This window comes from Rhinopithecus roxellana, chromosome 19, assembly GCF_007565055.1.
Source record: "Rhinopithecus roxellana isolate Shanxi Qingling chromosome 19, ASM756505v1, whole genome shotgun sequence".
NCBI classification, from domain to species: Eukaryota; Metazoa; Chordata; class Mammalia; order Primates; family Cercopithecidae; genus Rhinopithecus; species Rhinopithecus roxellana.
The window spans coordinates 61,801,415-61,823,151 of record NC_044567.1 but is presented as its reverse complement, the minus strand read 5'-3'; the positions used below and the strand labels follow the sequence as shown (position 1 = coordinate 61,823,151).

General features: G+C 56.0%; 2 protein-coding genes across 3 annotated transcripts; one reads left to right on the top strand and one right to left on the bottom strand.

Annotated features, from left to right (window-relative positions):
• Positions 1–1,173: 1,173 nt before the first annotated feature.
• On the bottom strand, positions 1,174–11,057 carry OTOP2 (otopetrin 2). Its single transcript, XM_010387641.2, has 7 exons — positions 10,997–11,057; positions 10,381–10,726; positions 9,633–9,769; positions 8,043–8,101; positions 7,526–7,659; positions 4,180–5,054; positions 1,174–1,709 (listed from the first exon to the last, which is right to left on the bottom strand). Exons 2-7 carry the CDS (start codon positions 10,691–10,693, stop codon positions 1,539–1,541), a joined length of 1,689 nt encoding a protein of 562 aa, XP_010385943.2. The 5' UTR covers positions 10,694–10,726; positions 10,997–11,057; the 3' UTR covers positions 1,174–1,538.
• A 1,024-nt stretch (positions 11,058–12,081) lies between these two features.
• Positions 12,082–17,985, top strand: USH1G (USH1 protein network component sans). 2 transcript variants are annotated; one of them, XM_010387643.2, is made up of 3 exons: positions 12,082–12,429; positions 14,685–15,902; positions 17,282–17,985. In XM_010387643.2, exons 1-3 carry the CDS (start codon positions 12,266–12,268, stop codon positions 17,283–17,285), a joined length of 1,386 nt encoding a protein of 461 aa, XP_010385945.1. In that variant the 5' UTR covers positions 12,082–12,265; the 3' UTR covers positions 17,286–17,985. The 2 variants fall into 2 exon arrangements, with proteins under 2 accessions (XP_010385945.1, XP_010385944.1); XM_010387642.2 differs by lacking the exon at positions 17,282–17,985 and having other exon boundaries at positions 12,088–12,429; positions 14,685–15,906.
• The last annotated feature ends 3,752 nt before the right edge of the window (positions 17,986–21,737 follow it).

Here is a 21,737-nt window from a genome sequence, read left to right as displayed (position 1 = left end):
ACTCCTTTTAAACTAGAACTGCTCTCTCTCTCTCTCTCTCTCTCTCTCTCTCTATATATATATATATATATTTTTTTTTTTTTTGAGATAGAGTCTTGCTCTGACTCCCAGGCTAGAGTGCAGTGGCATGATCTTGGCTCACTGCGACTTTTGCCTCCTGGGTTCAAGTGATTCTCCTGCCTCAGCCTCCTGAGTAGCTGGGATTACAGGCACATGCCACCATGCCCAGCTAATTTTTGTAATTTTCAGTAGAAACAGGGTTTTGCCATGTTGGCCAGGCTGGTCTCGAACTCCTGACCTGAAGTGATCTGCCTGCCTCGGCCTCCCAAAGTGCTGGGATTACAGGCATGAGGCATTGCACCCGGCCTATATCTATGTTACAAAGTTGGGTTCCTGTAATATTTTATTTGAAGGGAAAAAATGTTCTGCTTGAAAACAAAGTTTGAAAATTATTGTTCTTAGCAGAAAGGCTCTGGATTTTTTGTAGCTGTGTGACCTTGGGGTAGTCACTTTACCTCTCTGGGCCTTAGCTTCCTTCTTTGTAAAATGCAGCAGCAACTAGGTCGCTGCTTCCCAAACTTTCTTGTGTCACGGGACACACACACAAAAAGAATGATTAGGTTGGGTGCTGTGGCTCATGCCTGAAATCCCAGCACTTTGGGAGGCTGAGGCAGGAGGATCATTCGAGCCCAGGAGTTCAAGACCAGACTGTGCAACACAATGAGACCCCCATCTACACACACACACACACACACACACACACACACACACACACACACACACAATTTAGCCAGGCGTGGTGGCAGTAGTGCTGTAGTTCCAGCTACTCAGGAGGCTGAGGTGGGAGGGTCTCTTGAATCCAGGAGGTTAAGGTTGCAGTGAGCTATCTGCACTCCAGCCTGGGCAAAAAAAGTGAGATACTGTCTCAAAAAAAAAAAAAAAAAAAAAAAAAAAAAAAAAAAAAAAGTATGTCGCTTGGAGATAAAGGGAAGAGGAAGATGACAGTTTCAGAACTCCAGTCACCCACTCTGTAGCTAGTCTGTCACTTGGAGTTTGCTCACTACACTGCAAAGCTTGAGATCTGAAAATCTCCAGGGGCCCTTCCCGCTCTGACTCCCAAGATCCTCTCCTGTGACCACCTCAGATGGAACAACAGAGACAAACAGTGGGGACGGGGCCAAATCACAGGTTTATTGGTTTCCAGCTCCAGGCAGTGCACTGGCCAGGCCACAGGACAGGATTAGAGAGGGAGCCAGAGCCAGCACTTCCAGATCTCGTTGGGTCCTAGCAATGCTGCCAGGAGAGGTCTCCCTTCCCCAGTCACCTCATGCCGCACGGTCATACTGGGGTGGATGGGCCTGTCCTGATTGTGATTTAAAAATTGAACCTGGAAAAATAACTTTTGTGAAAATTCCACTCTTGAGACCAGCAGGAAATGGACTGTCATATGGCGCCAGCTGGGATTCATTCCCAGAGGGTATCTGAGTGGGCACAGGAGCTGAGCCCCCTCTTCCTGCCCCCCACGTCTGTTGCAGGCCTCAGGACAGCACGTAGACCTCCAGCAGGCTGGAGACGGCGTGCATGCGGTAGAAGATGCCGAAAGGGAGGCAGATGTTGACGATGGCTGCCCAGAGGGAGTAACCGTAGAAATCCACCTCCACTGTGTTGCTGAAGTGAGGGCGGGCCCCGAAGGCAGGCATGATCCACAGCTGTGTGGAGAGAGGAGCATTTCAGGAGCTGGCCTGGATGATGCTGTGGGCTTTGCTGGGCTGTGGCTAGATGGGGGCCCATCTTTCTAGCTTGGTGGACAGGGAGGTCTGGGTGTCCGTGAATGGGCAGCTCTAGCATTTTGGACAGGACCTGGCACTCTCTAAGGGGCTCAGGAAGTAAGCCCAACTGAATTTGCCATCCCCAGGCTAGGAGTCCACCTGTGATCGCCTCTTCCAACATTTTAGCAGGGCCTCAGTGTGGGATCAGGGAGAGGAGAAGAGGTTTCACTAGAAGAAGAGGTACGAGCAGCAAAATCAGCAGCTCTGTCCTGGGGGGTTGTGTGCACATGGGTGGGGGTGAATCAGATAGGCTCAGGGCAGGGAGTTTGAGGTTCAGACAGAAGGCCACCCCACCCCTACCCTCCCTGAGCTCTGCCCTCCAGCTCTCCCCTTATCCCCTTCTCCCTTCCTAGGAGTGGGAGAAGGTGGAAGTTGGAATCCTGCTTCCTCTCTGGCTATGAGCTCAGAAGGTTCAGGTGTGGGTAAGAAGCAAAGAACAAAGGTTTCTAGGCTAGCCCCACCCCTACCCCTGATTAACTTCATCTTTGGGCACATCACAGTCCCCTCTGAGCCTGTTCTGTCCTATAAAATGAAGGAGATGGAGAAGATGCTACTGGAGGTGATTTAGGCTCAGATACCCGGAGCAAGAATAGCCTCCCAGAAGGTGGCCCCTAGCCTATAAGCCAGGCCTGGGTGGAAGGTGAGGGTGGGGCCAGAGGGCAGGGGGCCAGGCACCAAAGCCAGTCCAAGACATGCCAAGGTCTGGGCCTTAATGATTCTACTGGTAGGGTCAGAAACTGATGACCACATTTTTTTTTGAAGTGAAATTGATTGTGTTGGAAGGCTCCTGCCTGGCAACATCTGTGGGGCCCATGACCTGGTGGATGGTCCTTCAGAGTGGGACCTCACCAAGAATGACTCTTAGGGCCGCTGGTGTACCTTATGCAGGTAGGATTTCATGGGGTACAATTCACTGTGGCACTCTTGCTCTGTACTGGGATATATCCACATTAAGTAATTTTCTGTATTAGGGATATTTTTCTATTGGAGGTTACAGCTGAAAGGATTGTTTTTCTATTGAGTGAAACTTCATTAGAAGTGTTTTTTTCTCAGCCAAGCACAGTGGCTCACGCCTGTAATCCCAGCACTTTGGGAGGCTCAGGTGGGCAGATCTCGAGGTCAGGAGATTGAGACCATCCTGGCTAACACGGTGAACCCCCCGTCTCCACTAAAATACAAAAAATTAGCTGGGTGTGGTGGTGGGCACCTGTAGTCCCAGCTACTCGGGAAACTGAGACAGGAGAATGGCGTGAACCCAGGATGCGGGGCTTCAGTGAGCTGAGATCACACCAGCCTGGGCGACAGAGCAAGACTCCGTCTCAAAAAAAAATTTTTTTTTTTCTCTTTGAGATGTACCCACATAGGTACATGTTTCTATATCAGAGGTAATAATAAGCCCCCACTGGGCCACTTCTGTCTTGGGTTGTACTAGAAACACCAGGAGCATTTCCCTGCTGGGATGTACTTTCATTACCAGTGTTTCTGCCCTGGGGTACTTCTATACAGAGAGCATATTTGTATTGGGTGAAGTCTGTTGCTTTTCTTTTTTTGACAGAGTCTTACTCTGTTGCCCAGGCTGGAGTGCAGTGGTGCAATCTCAACTCACTGCAACCTCCGCCTCCTGGGTTCAAGCAATTTCCTTGCCTCAGCCTCCTGAGTAGCTGAGATTATAGGCACACACACCACCATGCCTGGCTAATTTTTATATTTTTAGTGGAGATGGGGTTTTACCATGTTGGCCAGGCTAGTCTCGAACTCCTGACCTCAAGTCATCCGCCTGTCTCAGCCTCCCAAAGTGCTTAGATTACAGGTGTGAGCCACTGTGCCCAGCCAAGTCTGTTGCTCTTAATCTTCGCTGAGTCACTGGGGAGGGGGTGGCTGTTGTAGACACCCTCCTTCCCACTTCACTCTGCTAACAGACCGCTCACACTTACGCTGGTCTCTGCTACTTCCTGAGGCTGCTCCAATTATTCTGAGAAGCAGGCAGGTCACAAGTTCCCAGGAGCAGTCACACCTTCCACTGGGGGGTGAGGGCCCCGCCTTCCACATTAGCTCTCAGCTCCCTCTCACCTCTGCCCAGCTCCTGTATCAACCTTCCCTGCGACCCCTCCAGCTCCATCCGCTGCCTAGATGCCAGAATGTTAGGATTTCATTTTCTCTGTGTGCCCTGAGATGCCATTTGCCCCAAAGCTACAGCTGGCCTCCCCTGAACCTGCTCCTTTCCTAGAGAGCTGTAAGATTCTCAGGGGGGCTGGGGGTAAGACAGAGAAGGCTAAGGGCTTAAGCCTGCAAGAGCATCCTTCCTCAGCCTCGTCTCCCAAGCCCACCCTTTCTTGCCCCAGCTACTCACGATGACATTGCAGAGCAGGAGAAACAGAGAAATGTCTCTTAGGCACCGGCGTCTCCATTGGCTTCTGGGGGCTGAGATGATGGCCACTGCTTCTCGCTGGTCTGCGGGGCTGGGGCTAACCAGCCTGGGGGTAGGTGGGCAGGCAGGCAAGGTGTGGAAGGCGTCCAGGTTGGTGAAGGTGAGGTTTTGGCAAGGTTCCTTGGGGGGGGTACTGTGAGGCTCAGCCCCGGGCGGTCCTCGGTGAAGGCTCTCGATGATAAACATGTTCTGGAAGGTGTGCTGGGCAATCATGAGCAGCGCATGGGTGAGGTCGAGCCCTGCCAGCAGGTCCTGGGGTGTGCCTGCCACCACGGCCACGATGGAGTAGTAGGAGATGGCGTACTGACCCAGGGCAGCACCCATCAGCAGGGCCACGTCCAGGGTGCGCGTGGGGTTCTTATGGTGGTCCATGGCCCGGCGGTCAAAACGGTAGATGATGGAGCCACTCAGGCTGACCAAGGTCGTGAGTCCCAAGCAGACAATGTTGAAGCTGTAGTAGATGACCAGGGCCTGCCGGGTGCGGCCCCCACCCCCGCTCACTTGAACCTCATAGATGATGAAGACAGCCAGTCCCACCACGAAGAGCAGCAGGCCCAGAACCGGGCCAGCAAAAAAGGTCTCCCGGAAGACGCTGAGAGGGGATGGGGTGTGGCTGTGGCCAGGGGTGGAGGCCAGGAATCTACCCACATTCTTCCACATGACGTACAGCATGGTGGAGGCGAAGAGGCTGTACTCGATGTTGAAGGGATAGAGGTAGAAGTACCCCTGCTGGAAGATCTGGCAGACGGCCGTGCTGCAGAGGCAGGGGTCTCCTCTGACTGGGTTGCCCGCACGCTCTGTTGTGGAGAGAGAGACACAGGGCTGGACTGTCCTCCCACCTTCCTAGAGAGGTCTCACCCCTAGCCTGTGACCCTTTTTGTTTTGTTTTGAGATGGAGTTTCACTCTTGTTGCTCAGTTTGGAATGCAATGGCGTGATCTTGGCTCACTGCAAGCTCCACCTCCCGGGTTCAAGCCATTCTCCCGCCTCAGCCTCCCAAGTAGCTGGGATTATAGGCGCCCGCCACCACGTCCTGCTAATTTTTGTATTTTTAGTAGAGACAGGGTTTCGCCATGTTGGCCAGGCTGGTCTCAAACTCCTGACCTCAAGTGATCCGCTTGCCTCAGCCTCCCAAAATGGTGGGGTTACAGGTGTGAGCCATCACGCCCAACCTAGCCTGTGACCTTTGTTAAGGGCAGGGTCCCTGTCTCTCATGCCTGCTATATTTACCATGGTATCCCTCATGCCTTCACAGGGTGTGGCACACTCCTTCACTTCACAAATATTTTTTGAGCACCTACTGTGTGCCAGAGACTGAGATACATCAGTGCTCAGTAAGAACAGTCTAGGCCAGGTGCAGTGGCTCACACCTGTAATCCCAACACTTTGGGAGGCCAAGGTGGGTGGATCACTTGAGGTCAGAGGTTTGAGACCAGCCTCACCAACATGGTGAAATCCCGTCTCTACCAAAAATACAAAAAGTAGCTAGGCATGGTGGCATGTGCCTGTAGTCCCAGCTATATGGTAGGCTGAGGCAGGAGAATTGCTTGAACCCAGGAGGCAGAGGTTGCAGTGAGCCGAGATCACACCACTGCACTCCAGCCTGGGCAACAGAGCAAGACTCTGTCTCAAAAACAAAACAAAACAAAACAAAACAAAACAAAACAAACAAAACAGTCTGAACCACAGGGCTGCTCACTTTACCTCATTCCATTCCTTCCATCCCTTCGTGCTCTGGCTCCCTGAGATAGAAAGTGGCTCTTGGGAACCTCTAAAGTTCAAGCTTCCTCACGGCTCTTCCCACCATCTGAATCAGCCCAGAAAGCCAGCTGCTGTACCCAAGTCTCCACCATGACCTCCCGTTACTTTTGTTTGTACCACATGGAAAGAAGTCTTGACTCCAGAATGTATTTGTAGGATACTCTGGGCCTTGGCAAGTGTCTCTTTTCATCCTAAGAACTAGCCCTGCTGGTTTTGCAGATGAAGAAACTGAAGCTCAACGTGGTGATGTGACTTGTAAATGCAGAGTGGATGCAAACTGCCTGACTTCTGACCCTGGGACAGGTACTTCTCCGGCAGGCCTCTCTCTAGTCTGCAGGCCCCCACGTGAAGTCCATCACCTCCCTGATTTGGTTTTGCACCCTCAGGAGTCCTCTTTGTTCAGGGTAGTCCTTTGTAAGGCTTGCTGGGCTGGGGTCTCTCTGAGGGCAGGGGCCATGCTTTTTGTTGCTGGACCTACCCATGCTAGGAGCATACATGTCTTAGTTATTTTGTTTGGTCCTGGTTATTGGGGGACCCTAGAGAAGTCCAGAGAATGAAGACTGGAGACTGGATCCCGTTCCTCCCTAGTTTAGCATATTGGTTAAAAACAAAGATGGATATGAATGCTAGTGCTAGACCTTGGGTGAGCTACTTAAGCTCTTGCTGCCCTAGTCTCTGCACCTATGCGTGGGAATGGGGACAGTACCTATTTCACAGGGAAGTCTTGAGGGTTAAATGCGGTGTTTAAAACACTCAGCACAGTGCCTGACATACAGACCTCAGTAAATTGTCACCATTAACATTGCAATGCCATGATTATTTCTCACCTTCTCCTCCTCCCCAGGCTCTCGCATCTGATCCATGTTTGCACCAAAGAACCACTCTGCCTCCCTTCTGCTTTTCCCAGCTTGATCACTCTTGCCCTTTCTTCCTGGATTCTGGGTCTGGGTCTCTTCTCTCTCTCTCTCTCTTTTTTTTTTTTTGAAACAGGGTCTCACTCTGTCACCGAGGTTGGAGTGCAGTGGCGCAATCACAGCTCACTGCAGTCTCGACCTCCCAGGCTCAAGCGATCCTCCCACCTCAGCCTCCCACAGTAGCTGGGACCACAGGCATGCACCACCACACCCGACTAATTTTTTGTAGAGATGGGGTTTTATCATCTTGCCTAGGCTGGTCTCGAACTCCTGAGCTCAAGCAATTCACCTGCCTCGGCCTCCCAAAGTGCTGAGGATACAAGCATGAGCCACTGCTCCTGGTCCTGGGTCCTTCTTGGTGGGATGGAGACTGGATGGGGGGCCTGGGCTGCATCTTGAAGGATAAAAGTGTGCTTCGATACTTCCCTTCTGGGGTCACCTACACCTATCCTGCAGAGGTAGATCCTGCAGCAGGAGAGGTCCCTGGCTCTCTGCTTTGCCTCCATGCCCTCATGGGAGACTGACGTTACAAACTTGCAAAGCACCCAGCCCAAGGCCTGGTAGCCACAGGGCCAGCATTAAGAGGAAACTCACGGTCAGAGGCGAGATGGGCGTGGCTGGCGTTGCTGTGAGAGCTGCTGTAGGAGTGGGATTGGTGCACAGATTCATCCACCACAGCCGCCATCCAGATGGCCAGGTTGGTGGTGAGTGTGAACATGAGACCACACCTGTTTGGGGTTGGGGGCAAGGACAAAGAAGCCTGTGACCCTTTGGCAGGTTGGGGAGCAATACTGAAAGCTGGTGTTGAGAAATGAGAAAGCAGCCAGGCCCTGTGTGAACAGGGAAGCTGATTTTGCTAGGAACACAGCCTGGCTGGTATGCCACCCAAGAGAGGGCTAGGAGATTTTCCCGGGGGCCACCACCACTCCCTCCCCTGGGAGAAAGGGCCCCACAAAGTAGTGGAAGTCAGCCTGACAAAGCAAGGAGGCCTTGGCTGCAACCCCACCCAGGGGACATAAAGAGAGGCCCTGCTCCGGGGTGGAAAGCCCGAATCTCTCCTGCAAGGTGAACACCAGCATACTGGGCACAGGCATGCAGCTGCAGCTCTCACCGGGTCAGATTCAGGTGGACGTGAACGCAGTCTTTAGCGGAGACCCAGAGGAAGTAGGTCTGTATTGAGAGACATTGGTGAGAGTCATTTACTCCATAGATGGACAAAACTCCAGTGCACCCATGTCCATGCCATCTTGTTCTCTCTGCCTGACGAACCTTACACCGAGTTATTAGGTTCATTTTAGTTTCACAAAATGAGGTGGGGGCTGGGTGCGGTGGCTCACACCTGTAATCCCAGCACTTTGGGGGGCCGAGGCAGATGGATCATTTGAGGTCAGGAGCTTGAGACCAGCCTGGCCAACATGGTAAAACCCCATCTCTACTAAAAATACAAAAAATTTATCTGGGTGTGGTGGTATGCACCTGTAATCCCAGCTACCCGCGAGGCTGAGGCAGGAGAATTGCTTGAACCCGGGAGGCGGAGTTTGCAGTGAGCCAAGATTGTGCCACTGCACTCCAGCCTGGGCGACAGAGTGAGACTCCATCTCAAAAAAAAAAAAAAAAAAAAAAAAAAAAAAAAAAAAAAAGGAAAAAGAAAAAAAATGAGGTGGGGAACACTGTCTCTTTCTATTCTGACACAGTTTGTATAAAATAGTGGTTCTCCATTCTTTAAAGGTTTGCAAAACATTACATGTAAAACCCTGCCCGTGGTGGGGTTTATTTTGTGTGGAGGTGGGGGTCAAGTAGATTTCTGACTACCTAGTTTGTTTTTTTTTTTTTCTGGGAGCAAGGCCAGCCTCAGGTTAGGTCTTGCTCAGGGTAGAAGGAGCCTCTGTGGACTTCTCACCTTCTTTTGACAGCATCCCCTGCTCATCCTCTTCCTCTGTTGCCGTACCAGGCCTTGCTACTGTCTGGCTGCCTGTGAATCCCTGCTATGGCATTTGGTGATGTGGGGATATCTATATTTTCATTTTACCTGAGTATTCTTCAAACCCATAAAATATAAAAGGCTAAAGCTACATAAATGCCACAACCACACGTGTGCTAAACTGTGAAAACCTGGGCAGCAGGGGTGATGCTTCTGGGGAGGACATCATCCATGCCATTTTGGTCATGATAGAGGGCTGGGGGCTGTTCTGATCCCATCTAAGCCCAGTCCCATCTCAGCTCAATCAGAAGATCTTTCAAAGTATTGTTTATGCAACAACAACTACAAAATGAATGTTTGAGAAATCCCAGTTACAAGCTACCCTACTTTCCAAACAAATACAGAACAGAGGGACCAAGCTGGCAGGAGCCTGGACTGACACAGAAGCCCCCTACGGGTACCCAAGGAGGGCAGGCCAGGTTCTAGGAGACAGGGCTGGCTGTCACAGCTCACACCTCCCAGGTGTTAACTACTGGCACTGCTTAAGTTGAAATAACATTGCAGAGCTCCAAGTGGGAGCTCACGTTGCGATATTACTTCATTATGAGGTGTTTCCGCATTGATGGACTCCTGTGATGCTCTCTACAGCCCTGTCCCCAGTTTACTTAATAGCTCAGGATACGAGGCGGGTGGAGCTCAGGTGTCCGATCCCCTGTTGGGTCCTTTCCAATGGCCAAGTGTTAGCTCCTTTCTTCCACACAGCGACACTCCTCCACCCACCTGGATGATGACAAACACAGCCTGGATGACAGGGTGCAGGATCTTTATGGCCGACTGGCACTCAAAGAAACTGGAGTAGTAGCCGGTCTTGAAGATATCCATGATGAGGGTGCAGATACCAAACAGCACCAGTCCACCTGAGAACCAGGGGCGAGTGGGTGGTGGTGGTAGATCAGAGAGGCAGGAGAGAAGGCCTGCCCAGCTGAGAACAGGCCCTGAGGATGGGAAGCTAGATGGGTGGGTGGACAAGTGAGTGAGTGCACTGTTGGATGGATCAATGGGGAGGGTGGGAGGATAGGTGGATAGGTGTATAGACAGACTGAAAGGTGAATGGGTGGATGGAAGGGTGAGTGTATGACTGAGTGGGTGGATGGATGGACCTGCTACCAAGCCCCCCTCTCTTTGGGGCTGTGTGGATACCGCAAAGGGCCCTGGCTGGGCTCTTTCAGTGACTGCTGTCTTCTGGCTCCTGCTCTCCATCAAAGGCCCTCCCTCAGCCAGCCTTCTCCAATCTTCGGACTAGGGGACAAAGAGGTCCCGCCCCATCCCTCTATTTATCCCTTCCCCAGGACCCCTTCCCTTCCTCTTTATCTTTAACTGCAGCCCACCTCACCCTCCGGTCCTCCTGGTCCTCCCTAGGCAAACTCTCACCCTTATATGTCACCCTGGGCTCTGCAACTCCTGTGAGAGCCCTAGCCTGCAGCTCCCTGCTGTGCCCACCCCACCTCGCCCCCACCTCCCCTGGCACCTCGGAGCCAGATGGGGCCAGCGTGCGCGTCCCGGTAGGGTACCGCGCAGGGGCAGCGCACGGTTCGGAGGAGGTAGAAGAGGATCCAGAGCATTGCCAGCAGCATCATCGTGGTGAGCAGCGCGAACACGTCGGTGTCGTACACGGCCACCTTGTTGAAGGCTCCGCCGCTGATGAGCGTGCAGGCGAGGAGCAGCACGTTCGCGGCCAGCAGCACGGACAGCAGGCGGCCACCCTTCTTCCACACCTCCCTGGGGCCCGCCCGCAGCGCCAGGGGGCTCTCCTTGGGGCCCGGGGCCACCTCCTCGGACATGGCGGGGGCGACTGGAGAAGGCTAGAGGGATTACTGTTGGGGAGGAGCAGACAAAACTCCAGGTCAACCCCGACAGCTCTCCTTCCCCCATCTCATCCCTAGATTTGGGGACTAGGGAGTTCCTGACCCGCAGGGTGGGGGCTTCGGGTGCTAGAGGAAGCGCTGGGAAAGGGGAAGAGAAAACACGGAATCTGCCCCTCTCACTGGACAGGAAGAAAGAAAGGAGAAGCGGCAGCACCCGGTTGGACCCCTCCAAGGTCCCCACTCCCCAAGTCCGACTGCCCTTTGGCCCGGGGCACCCACCTGGCTGGGCCTGGAGCCGGCGCTGAGCTGGGGGTCAGGGGACAGTGAACGTCTCCTCTCTCCCACGCCGGGATGGACAGGCGCTTTATACCCAGGAGGACAGGGTGATTTACAGCCGCGGGAGTTCGGCTCCATAAAGCTCTCAGTCCCGCTCACATGATCCATCTTTCTCCAAGGTGAATTTAGGGAAGAGCCCGCGGGAGCCAGATAAGGCAAGATTCATATTTACCCTTTGAGAGGCGACCCCACTCCGTCACCCCGGTGCGGCCAGGCTCGGGCGCGGCCCCGCACTGAGGCACCCAGAGGGCACCCCGCCTCCGGTGCCCACCGCGCCCTGGCGTGCAGCATTCCAGGCGCCCAGAACCCCGAGAGCTAAGCTCAAGAGACGTCCCAAAAGCCCGCGGGCACCCTGACGCCCTCCAGCCGCGGCGCACCCTGAATCCTGTGCTCCTCTGCTCCTGCTCGGGATGGGAACCCCAGCCCCCCTCTCCCCTACGATCCTCGCAGTGATCCAAGCTCTTTTTTCCTCTATCCCACCGCCCTGCCTGCGCCCCCGCCGGCCCGCGCTCTGCTGGATGCTGCGAAGTCCGGGGCTTGGGTGCGAAGTTCCACGCGGCGCAAGGAGCCGCTGCCTGTCCTCTAGCGCCCTCTGCTGGAGCGCGGTCGAGGGACTCCGTGCGGGCGGCGGCGGCCAGGCCTGTCCCACTCGCTGACCATACTGCGGTCGGTGCTGGTGCCCCTTCTTAGGTCCACTGTCCTGGGGTTCCGGATGGCTCACCCACCCCGCCCTCCGGCACCCCTCCCCAGCTCTCGGCTCGTTCCACTGACAGGTGGAGAAATAGGAAGCCACAGCGCCCCAGGCTCTCGTGAGGACAGACCCCTGACTGTCCCCGGACTGGGCGTCGCAGGGCGGGGCCCCGGGGTGGGCACTTTTGAAGAGGAGGGCAGGGCCTTGCGTGGGTCACCCTCGTGCGTTGAGGTGCATGCAGGGTGTTTAGGACCCAGGGGAAGACCGGGGGCGGCTCCCTGGACAGAGGGAGATTTCGGCTCCCCCCGCCGCCCCCCTCTGCCGCCGGGTGAGCGGCTCAGATGTCCCGGTAGTCGCGGCTCTGGCGCTCCGCACCCTCCGTCTGCGGCAGCGGGGGCTGGCGGCCCCGGCCCCTGCCCGGCCCCCTCCCCCAACCTCATGCCTCAGCCCTAACCCCGCCGCCCTCCCCTGCGGGGGGCCTTTCTCCGTGTCCCCCGCCCACTCCGTCCACTTCGGGCGCCATGAACGACCAGTACCACCGGGCAGCCCGGGATGGCTACCTGGAGCTCCTCAAGGAGGCCACCCGGAAGGAGCTGAATGCCCCCGACGAGGATGGTATGACCCCAACTCTCTGGGCTGCCTACCACGGCAACCTCGAGTCGCTGCGCCTCATTGTGAGCCGCGGGTGAGTGCGCCCCACCCAGCGCCCTCGAACCCTGAGACCACCCCAGACTCTCTGGGGTCTATCGTCCACCCCCCCTCTGAGCTGCCTCCTTCCCCTGCAGACAGGTGGACCCTTAGACCCTGGCGTTTGTGGGAGAGACACACATGGAGGGGGACCCAAGCAGAGGCATCTGACACTTGCAACACTTGTGACCTCGATCTGGGGCTAGGAGGGGGAGAAACCGGGATTTGGGGTTTCCTGATTATGGGGGGTTGCTGCAGAATGAGGGGAAGGTGGGAGAGATCCCCTGGCTGGGGTCCCCCGGAAGTAAGAGTGAGGGGCTTAATGAGATTCGGAGAGAAGGCTGGGAAGTCTCAAGGGGCCAGCAGTGGGGGCTAGAAAGGGTGGGGTCTTCACTGCCCACTCCCCAGCCTTGGATCCAAAGGGCTTTCCCAGCCAGCACCCACCTTCCCTGGCAGGCTGGTGTCACACAGAGCTTGCCATCACCCTGCTCATTTTGGGGATTTATGGACACTGTCCAGAGCGCCAAATGTCACTGATTCAGCCACCCCATGAACTCTCTCCAAGTCCCTCCCCCACAGCCGGGCACAGCTAAGCAATGGGGAGACTGTGATGTGGTCACCCTGAAGGGGCCTCTCTCCCCTCCCCCTCCCTTTGGAGTTGTCCTAGGGCAAGGGGTGGGCATAGAGTGCAGGTGTCAGCGCCAGGGAAGGGGCCTGGAGGTGGCACTTAAGCCACCTCCGGGACTAGAGCCACTGACATGGGTTCCTTGGGGCTAAAAGTCAAATGACTATGACCAACTCCCTCAGCCCCAACGGCTTTATAAAGAGGAGTCAGGTTGGTCTGGACACCAGGGAGGCCTGGACAGGATGAGGGGTGGACAGGACACCCCAGGAGGGTTGATATGAAGTCTCAGGTCATGGGAGAGAGGGCTGGGGCCCAGGCACTGGCCTATGGCCTGATCATGTAGTGGGTGCTGGAGACCCCTCCCTCTTGCCCTCTCCTTGGGCTGCTCCTTGGGTCCAGCATCAGGTAGGAGCAGCCTCGAAGCCTGGGCAGCTAAGCCATGTCCTGGGAGGCCAAGGCTGACTGGCCCCTCCTTACCCCAGGAGAGCACACAGTGACACTGTCCCCTGCCATCCCTTCAGAGAGGCTCTTGGGAGGAGGGGAGGAGGGGAAGAGGTCTCCCCTTGGGTACACCAAGCCCCAACTCCTCCAGAGACCAGGATTGGTGTTTGTTGGGGTGTGAGTGGGGTGCTGGCAGGCCCTTCCCACACTGGCCTGTAGGACTTGGTGGCCAGGAGGGGAGGCCCAGGAGGGAGTGTGTGGGCAGCTGTTGAGACAAGGGAGTGATTCTTCCCCCAGCCCTGGGGGTTGGCCTTGTGGCCTCATTAGTGCAGGGCAGGGGTGCTGTACTGGGCCCCCAAGGGAGGGAGAGCTCCGGAGGAGTCTTGGGAGCTTGCCCTGAGCGACACAGTCTGGTGTGAGGGGTGCTTGTGGGGGCTGTCGGGGGGTCCCTGGACAGGCTCAAGTGAGACAGCCTTGCAGGGATACCAAAGAGGGGGCAGCCTGGGGAAGGGAGGGCTTTGGAGCCTGGGCAGCTGATTTCCCTCCTCCTCTCCTCCAGTCCTGGCTGCCCCCGCACTCCCCTCCTGGCCCAGGCCAAGGCCCGACACTTCCTCTCACACTCGGGCTTGCCAGGGCTGGCCCTGCTCCCTGCAGACAGGGCCCTGCCTGCTGACATGCAAGCCCACACCTCACACACGCTCACCCGGGGCTGGGGCCCTGTACACACCACCCTCCGGTTTGTTCTCTTTTATGGTCACTCGGCACATGCAGCCACACTCACCACCATGCCTGCCTAGAGACCCAGACGTGGCCCTGGCCCCCCAGTGCTCTGGCCAGCTCTGTGCTGGGCCTCATGAATAATTTACTCCCTTCTCTCAGGGCATCAAATATTTATCCCCTGAGATTCCCAGCCCTCAGTTAGCTTGGGGAAGGCCCCGCCCCAGTCCCGCCTTCTCTGACATCCCACCCCCTGCACGCCCGGGGCCATTTTCCCCTGGGCTCACCCCTGGGCTCCCCTGTTGGGTGGCTCAGGCCTGCAGATCTCCTGGAGTCGAAGAGGCCTCAGGCCCACGGTCCCTTTGGGGGTTGCTGTGACAGTGGGGAAGCTCCCTTCCCCCCTCCACTCCCTCCACCTCCATCGCCAGCCAGGACTCGTCACTCGTCCCTCCTGGATGCTTTCCCTGCAGGGGTGACCCGGACAAGTGTGACATCTGGGGCAACACACCCCTGCATCTGGCAGCTTCCAATGGCCACTTGCACTGCCTGTCCTTCCTGGTGTCCTTCGGGGCCAACATCTGGTGCCTAGACAACGACTACCACACGCCGCTGGACATGGCTGCCATGAAGGGCCACATGGAATGCGTGCGCTACCTGGACTCCATCGCGGCCAAGCAGAGCAGCCTCAACCCCAAGCTAGTGGGTAAGCTGAAGGACAAGGCCTTCCGCGAGGCGGAGCGGCGCATCCGCGAGTGCGCCAAGCTGCAGCGCAAGCACCACGAACGCATGGAGCGGCGCTACCGGCGCGAGCTGGCCGAGCGCTCCGACACCCTCAGTTTCTCCAGCCTCACGTCCAGCACCCTGAGCCGCCGGCTGCAGCACCTGGCGCTGGGCAGCCACCTGCCGTACTCGCAGGCCACGCTGCACGGCACGGCCAGGGGCAAGACCAAGATGCAGAAGAAGCTGGAGCGGCGCAAGCAGGGCGGCGAAGGCACTTTCAAAGTCTCCGAGGATGGGCGCAAAAGCGCCCGCTCGCTCTCGGGCCTGCAGCTGGGCAACGACGTGATGTTCGTGCGCCAGGGCACCTACGCCAATCCCAAGGAGTGGGGCCGAGCCCCGCTCCGGGACATGTTCCTCTCGGACGAGGACAGCGTCTCCCGTGCCACGCTGGCAGCCGAGCCTGCCCACTCGGACGTCAGCACCGACTCAGGCCATGACTCCCTCTTTACCCGCCCCGGCCTGGGCACCATGGTGTTCCGCAGAAATTACTTGAGCAGTGGGCTGCACGGACTGGGCCGCGAGGATGCGGGGCTGGACGGGATGGGAGCGCCTCGGGGTCGGCTGCAGAGCTCCCCCAGCCTGGACGATGACAGCCTGGGCAGTGCCAACAGCTTGCAGGACCGCAGCTGTGGGGAGGAGCTGCCCTGGGACGAGCTGGACTTAGGCTTGGACGAGGACCTGGAGCCCGAGACCAGCCCGCTGGAGACCTTTCTGGCCTCTCTGCACATGGAGGACTTTGCCGCCCTCCTGCGGCAGGAGAAGATTGACCTGGAGGCTCTGATGCTGTGCTCTGACCTCGACCTCCGCAGCATCAGCGTCCCCCTGGGGCCCCGAAAGAAGATCTTGGGGGCCGTGAGGAGGCGGCGGCAGGCGATGGAGCGCCCGCCGGCCCTGGAGGACACAGAGCTGTGAGTGTCCAGCCTGGTAGGGCGATGGAGGAACAGGAGTTGGAAGGCCCCTGGGGAGGGAGTACAGATCTGCCTATTCAGGAGTGGGGGGTGGGGGCTACTGTATTTCATAAAATCGAGATGGTAAAAGGCCCCCTTATTTTATTTACCACCAGCTCAGAAAAAGAAGTTGCCAATTTAATGATGACCCGAGGCATTCTTATCACAGCTAGTGTAAAGTGCACCTCGATTTTGGGGACATCAACATGTGGGGAAATGGTCGTCTTAGTGTCAATGAGTTTCAACAGTCACGGGAATCACAGTTGGGGTGTTTTTGAGCCCCCCCACCTCCCAGGTGCTGGGTTGTGCCCTTGAACAAGTTCTCTTGCTTAATCCCTCTAAAAGCCCGTGTGCCCGGACTGTATTGGTGGATTATATTGTTCCCATTTTATAGTGGATGAGCAAGTGGAGGCTCAGACAGTTAGAATAGCTCACCTCAAGGTCCTGCTGCTGCTCAGCATGGAGCTGGGCTTGATCCCTGGTCTGCATGGCTTTAGAGCCTGGGGTCAAGGTAGCTCCCATGGGATGCAGGGCTTGCAGTCAGCAGGGCCTCTCAGTTGCCCAAGACCTCAGGCAGATTTTTTTTTTTTTTTAATTTTTGAGACAGTTTCCCTCTTGCTGCCCAGGCTGGAGTGCAGTGGCACAATCTCAGTTCACTGCAACCTCCACCTCCCGGGTTCACGCAATTCTCCTGCCTCAGCCTCCTGAGTAGCTGGGATTACAGGGGTGCACCACCATGCCCAGCTAATTTTTGTATTTTTAGTAGAGACGGGGTTTTGCCATGTTGGCCAGGCTGATCTCGAACTCCTGACCTCAGGTGATCTGCCCACTTCGGCCTCCCAAAGTGCTGGGATTACAGGCGTGAGCCACCGCACCCGGCTTTAGGTAGATGTTTTACCTGCTGTTCCTGAACTCTGCAACCAGGAACGTGGGCAAATGCTCCCAAGAGGGGCAGCAGCAGCCCTGGAGGACAGAGTTCATGTTCCAAAGCCCGTCATAGTTGGCCAAGGCTGCTGCCGCAATGGTCATGCTGTGGCGAGCCCCTGCCCTGGCCCCTCCCCCGCAGCATCCCACAAGCCCAACAAACGCTGTCCTCATTTCCTCTTAGGTATCTATGGCCTTTATCCTGAATGGCTGGGGCAGGGATGGGTGTGGGGAGGCAGGCTGGTTTAGAGTTTTGGGGATGGGGAGGTCACCCGTAGGCTGGTGTCCTCCATCCCTGACCATCAAGCTGCTGAGAGATGGGAAGGCTAAGTTGTCCAGATGGCTGTCCTGGGTGAAAACGATGCCTCTAAAGGACCTCACATGAAATCTGTTTCTTTCTGTCTCTTCCTCCACAGATAACGGGGGGCTCCTCTCCCCAGACCAAAATGGATTGCAAGTTGCCACAACCTATGGTGGGGCCTCAAGGTCCTCACAGTCGCCAGCCCTGCAGCCCCCTTCCCCAGGAGCAAGGACCACGTGGGTCGACTCCTTTGAAAGCCTGTCCACACCTTGAAGCAGAGGGTGTAGCCTGGAGGCACCAGAGGGGCAAGAGAATGTCCCCTCCAGTTCTGAGGGGTCTCAAAGGCCCTGAGCTGCCCACTCTGAGCAGCCCTAAAGGACATGTAGACTTGGGGGAGGCTTACCCCAGAGGGAGGGCAGGGGCATTGGAACTGGATGGGAGTGTGGGAGGTGGATGCCAGAGGATGTGCCTGTCCCGGGCGCCGTGGCCTCTCCCCGCTCTCCCCGATGGTCTTGTTCTCTTGTGCTCAGGCTGGAGACTTGCTCACTTCCTGCATTTTTGTGAAGGGAAGAGTTTGGGCTGCCTCCCCTCTTCCGGTCCACTCTAGAGGGAAAGTTCCTCAGCCAGACTCTTCAGCCAAATGCCCCAACTTTCAGTCTGCACCCATTCCAAGCACAGCCAGCATCCCCTCCTTCACCCAGTGGCCAAGGCCCGGAGCTGGAGAGCCAGGCTGGGGTGGGGTGAGGGTACTGACGCCCTTCCCAGCTCATCCAGGGATGGAGCCTGGCCTGTCTTCCTCCAGCCTCCCGCTTTTTCGTTGTGCAGCCTGGCCCCGCCAGGGACCCCAGAGGGCCAGGGCACTAGATGCAAGGTGCTAGACCAACAGGCTGCAGTATTATAGCCTCCAGGCCTGGCAGGCATGCGCTAAGCTAGAGAAAGGTGTCCGCCAACCTCCTCAGTCTCCCAGGCCTGGAACAGGCAGAACAGGGTGTGGCTGGGTGTTGGGCCTGGGTTGGGTAAGTCCTGCGATATGGACACTGGAGAAAGTGGATAATCTAAACTGCAGATTGTCCCCAGGTCACCAGGGCTGTGTGTGTGCGTGTATGCATGTGTGTGCGTGCATGTGTATGTGTGTGGTGTGTGTGCTTGTGTGTGTGTTCTTGTGTACGTGTGCACGTGTGCATGCAATGCATGTGTGTGTATGCATGTGTGTGCATGTGTGCGCGCGTTTGTGTGTGTGTATGCATGTGTGTGCATGTGTGCGCGCGTTTGTGTGTGTGTATGCATGTGTGTGCATGTGTGCGCGCGTTTGTGTGTGTGTATGCATGTGTGTGCATGTGTGCGCGCGTTTGTGTGTGTGTATGCATGTGTGTGCATGTGTGCGCGCGTTTGTGTGTGTGTATGCATGTGTGTGTGTTTATGCATGTGTGTGTGTTTATGCATGTGTGTGTGCATGCATGTGTTTGTGTGTGTTTATGCATGTGTGTGTGCATGCATGTGTGTGTGTGCATGCGTGTGTGTGTGTTTATGCATGTGTTTGTGTGTGTTTATGCATGTGTGTGTGCGTGCTCACCTTGGGTGGTGTTTGGTAAGTTTCCCTCCTTACCAAAGAGGGGCTGGGCTGCTGGATCAGGGCTAAGGGAGAGCTCGCCTGTGTCCCAGCCCTGTGATGGTGGTGAGACCAGGGGAAAGGCCAGCTCAGAGGGTGGTCAGAGCATGTGTCCTCAGACATGTGCCCCCAGAGCTCTCCAGCCAGACCGAGGTCACAGATATGGGAGAGTCCCTCAGGAGCCCGCCGACATGTGTGTGCCCCTTCGCACCCCACGCAGAGGTGCTCTCCTTTCTCAGCCATGGCCCCCCATCCCTGACCTCAGCTTGGGAAGCAGCTCCTGCTGGGAGCATGGCCACAGCCCCCAGCTCCTCCCAGGGCCCCCTGGGCTGGGGTAGGGGAAAGAGAGCCCTCAAAGGCCTCTTTTTGGTCTCTCCGGGGGTTCCCATTCCCATATACATGCCTAGAGCCGGGGCATGGAGGAGATGGTCCCTGTCCTATTGCAGGACACTGAGGGCTTGGCTGCCTGCCCCAGCTATCTGGAGCCCACTGCAGCGCTTCTCCCTGTTCTCTGGGCCTGAGCCTGGGGCCACCCCCAAGTGCCGACTTGTTTTTCCCAGAGCCCCAGGTGCTGCCCCTTCTCTCCCATTCCTTGTCCATTTACTGCCGCAGCCCCTCCTGATTCTGCTGGTGCTGGGGTGGAGCAGGCTCTGTGTGCCCACCACTGTACCCCGAATCCCTCCTGCAGGCTCATTACCACTTTTGTAGAGAATGTTCTCCACCAGTGTCATGCCTGTGTCTTGTCCTTTAATGCTTTGGGTATGAAGAGTGGGGGGTGGGGGTGGGGGCGGGAGGGGGCCTTCTCTGTGCTTGTGAGGACTGGGTCCTGGGTCCTGTTCTCTGGAGTGTCTTCGAGCCCCCATGCTATGCATCTTTGAAGAGATCCTTAGGCCTTTACCCTGCTCTCCTAGCTCAGTCCAGAATGAGGAGCTGGTGGAGAGGCAGGGCTGAGAACTAGGGCAGGAGAGTCCCCCAGAGCAAGGAGGATGACTGGGCCTCCAGGCTTGTTGCCGGGGTCCGCAGCTGTGGAGGGCAGGAGGGTGTGTGTTCTCTCTTCCCACCAAGGCCTGCCTGGGCTTTTCCAGAGATGGGCAGAAATGTACTCCAGGAGGCTGCCGCCCATCACCTGGGCTCTGGGCCTCTGGAGGGGTCTCCATGAGGGCTCTCTGGAGGCCCAGAGGGGTCTCCGTGTCCCACATCACCGCAGGCAGCTCATGGGCAGCCTGATTTGAAGCCCTGCTTTCTCCCAGGGGTGAGTCCCCTCTGTAAGCTAGTGCCTAGTGGGCTCTGTTTTCTCAGTCACGTCTGAGGAAGGGCCCTGGAGTAATCTTGCTCCATTGCCTAAGGCTGCTGGGTGAATTTTTTCTGCCAAAGGGAGTTCAAGACAGTTCCCTTCCCCCAGCATCAATCAGAAAGGTCCCCAGGATGTTGATGCAGCAAAGTTGCCTAGCAACCATCCAGGGGTTCCAAGCCACCTCCCTCCACTTTACAGATAGAAAAACTGAGGCCCACAGAGAGGAAGAGTCAGACCCAAAATGCGGGTCTCTGGCTGCCACCATGCTGTCCTCACACTCAGGCTGCCAAGGGCACCAACACAACAGGATTCCACCTGCCATGCCCTGGGGGCACATCTCCCTGCGGCCTCTGCTGGCCATCCTGGTCACTGCATTCACCTCATGAAAGACTCACTGGTCCTTGCCGGGATGGTCCAGAAGAAGACACAGGGGTGAGGAATGACAAGACAGAGAGCCGAGGGGCACTTCAGCATCCTGGCAGAGATGAACTGGAGGCAGCGGGATGAGGGGCTCTGTGGGCCAGTGTGGCTCGAGGGCGGAAGCCTGGGGTGCCTGGAGCAGGAGCTGCTCCAGGGAGCCTGTGGGGATGTTCAACACAAGCGAAGAGAAGAACATTATATGGTAGGGACTCAACTTTTGTGACTCGTTTCCCTAAAAGTTTACATCAAGAATTGGGACATTCATGAGGTCAGGAGATCGAGACCATCCTGGTTAACATGGTGAAACCCCATCTCTACTAAAAATACAAAAAATTAGCCTGGCGTGGTGGCCGGCGCTTGTAGTCCCAGCTACTTGGGAGGCTGAGGCAGGAGAATGGCGTGAACCCGGGAGGCGGAGCTTGCAGTGAGCCGAGATCGTGCCCCTGCACTCCAGCCTGGGCGACAGTGAGACTTCGTCTCAAAAAAAAAAAAAAAAAAAAAAAAGAAAACAAAAGAAAAAGAAAAAGAAGAACAGGGACATTTTAGCACTTTGGGAGGTAGAGGTGAGGGGATTGTTTGAACCCAGAAGTTCCAGACCAGCCTGGGCAACATGGCAAGACCCTATCTCTACAAAACATTTTAAAATTAACCTGGTTGGTGGCATGTGCCTGTGGTCCCAGCTACTCAAGAGGCTGAGGTGGGAGGATTGCTTGAGCTGGGGAGGTCAAGGCTGCAGTGAGCTATGATCACACCATTGTACTCCAATCTGGGCAATAGAATGAGACCCTGTCTCAAAAAAAAAAAAAAGACCAGGCGTGGTGGCTCATGCCTATAATCCCAGCACTTTGGGAGGCCGAGGCAGGTGGATCACTTGAGGTCAGGAGGTTCAAGACTAGCCTGACCAACATGGTGACACTCCATCTCTACTAAAAACACAAAAATTAGCCAGGTGTGGTGGCAGGCACCTGTAATCCCAGCTACTTGGAAGACTGAGGATCGAGAATCGCATGAACCTGAGAGGCGGAGGCTGCAGTGAACCAAGATTGTGCCACTGCACTCCAGCCTGGGCAACAGAGCAAGACTCAGTCTCAAAAACAAAAAATAAAATAAAATGAAATGAAATAAAATAAAAAGATTAGAATAATTAATGGTTCTCAACCTTTTGGGATTAGACTCTGGTGAAAATATGGACGCTTTTCCTAGAAAAATGCAAATTGTGCACACACACTCATATGCAATTTTGCTCAT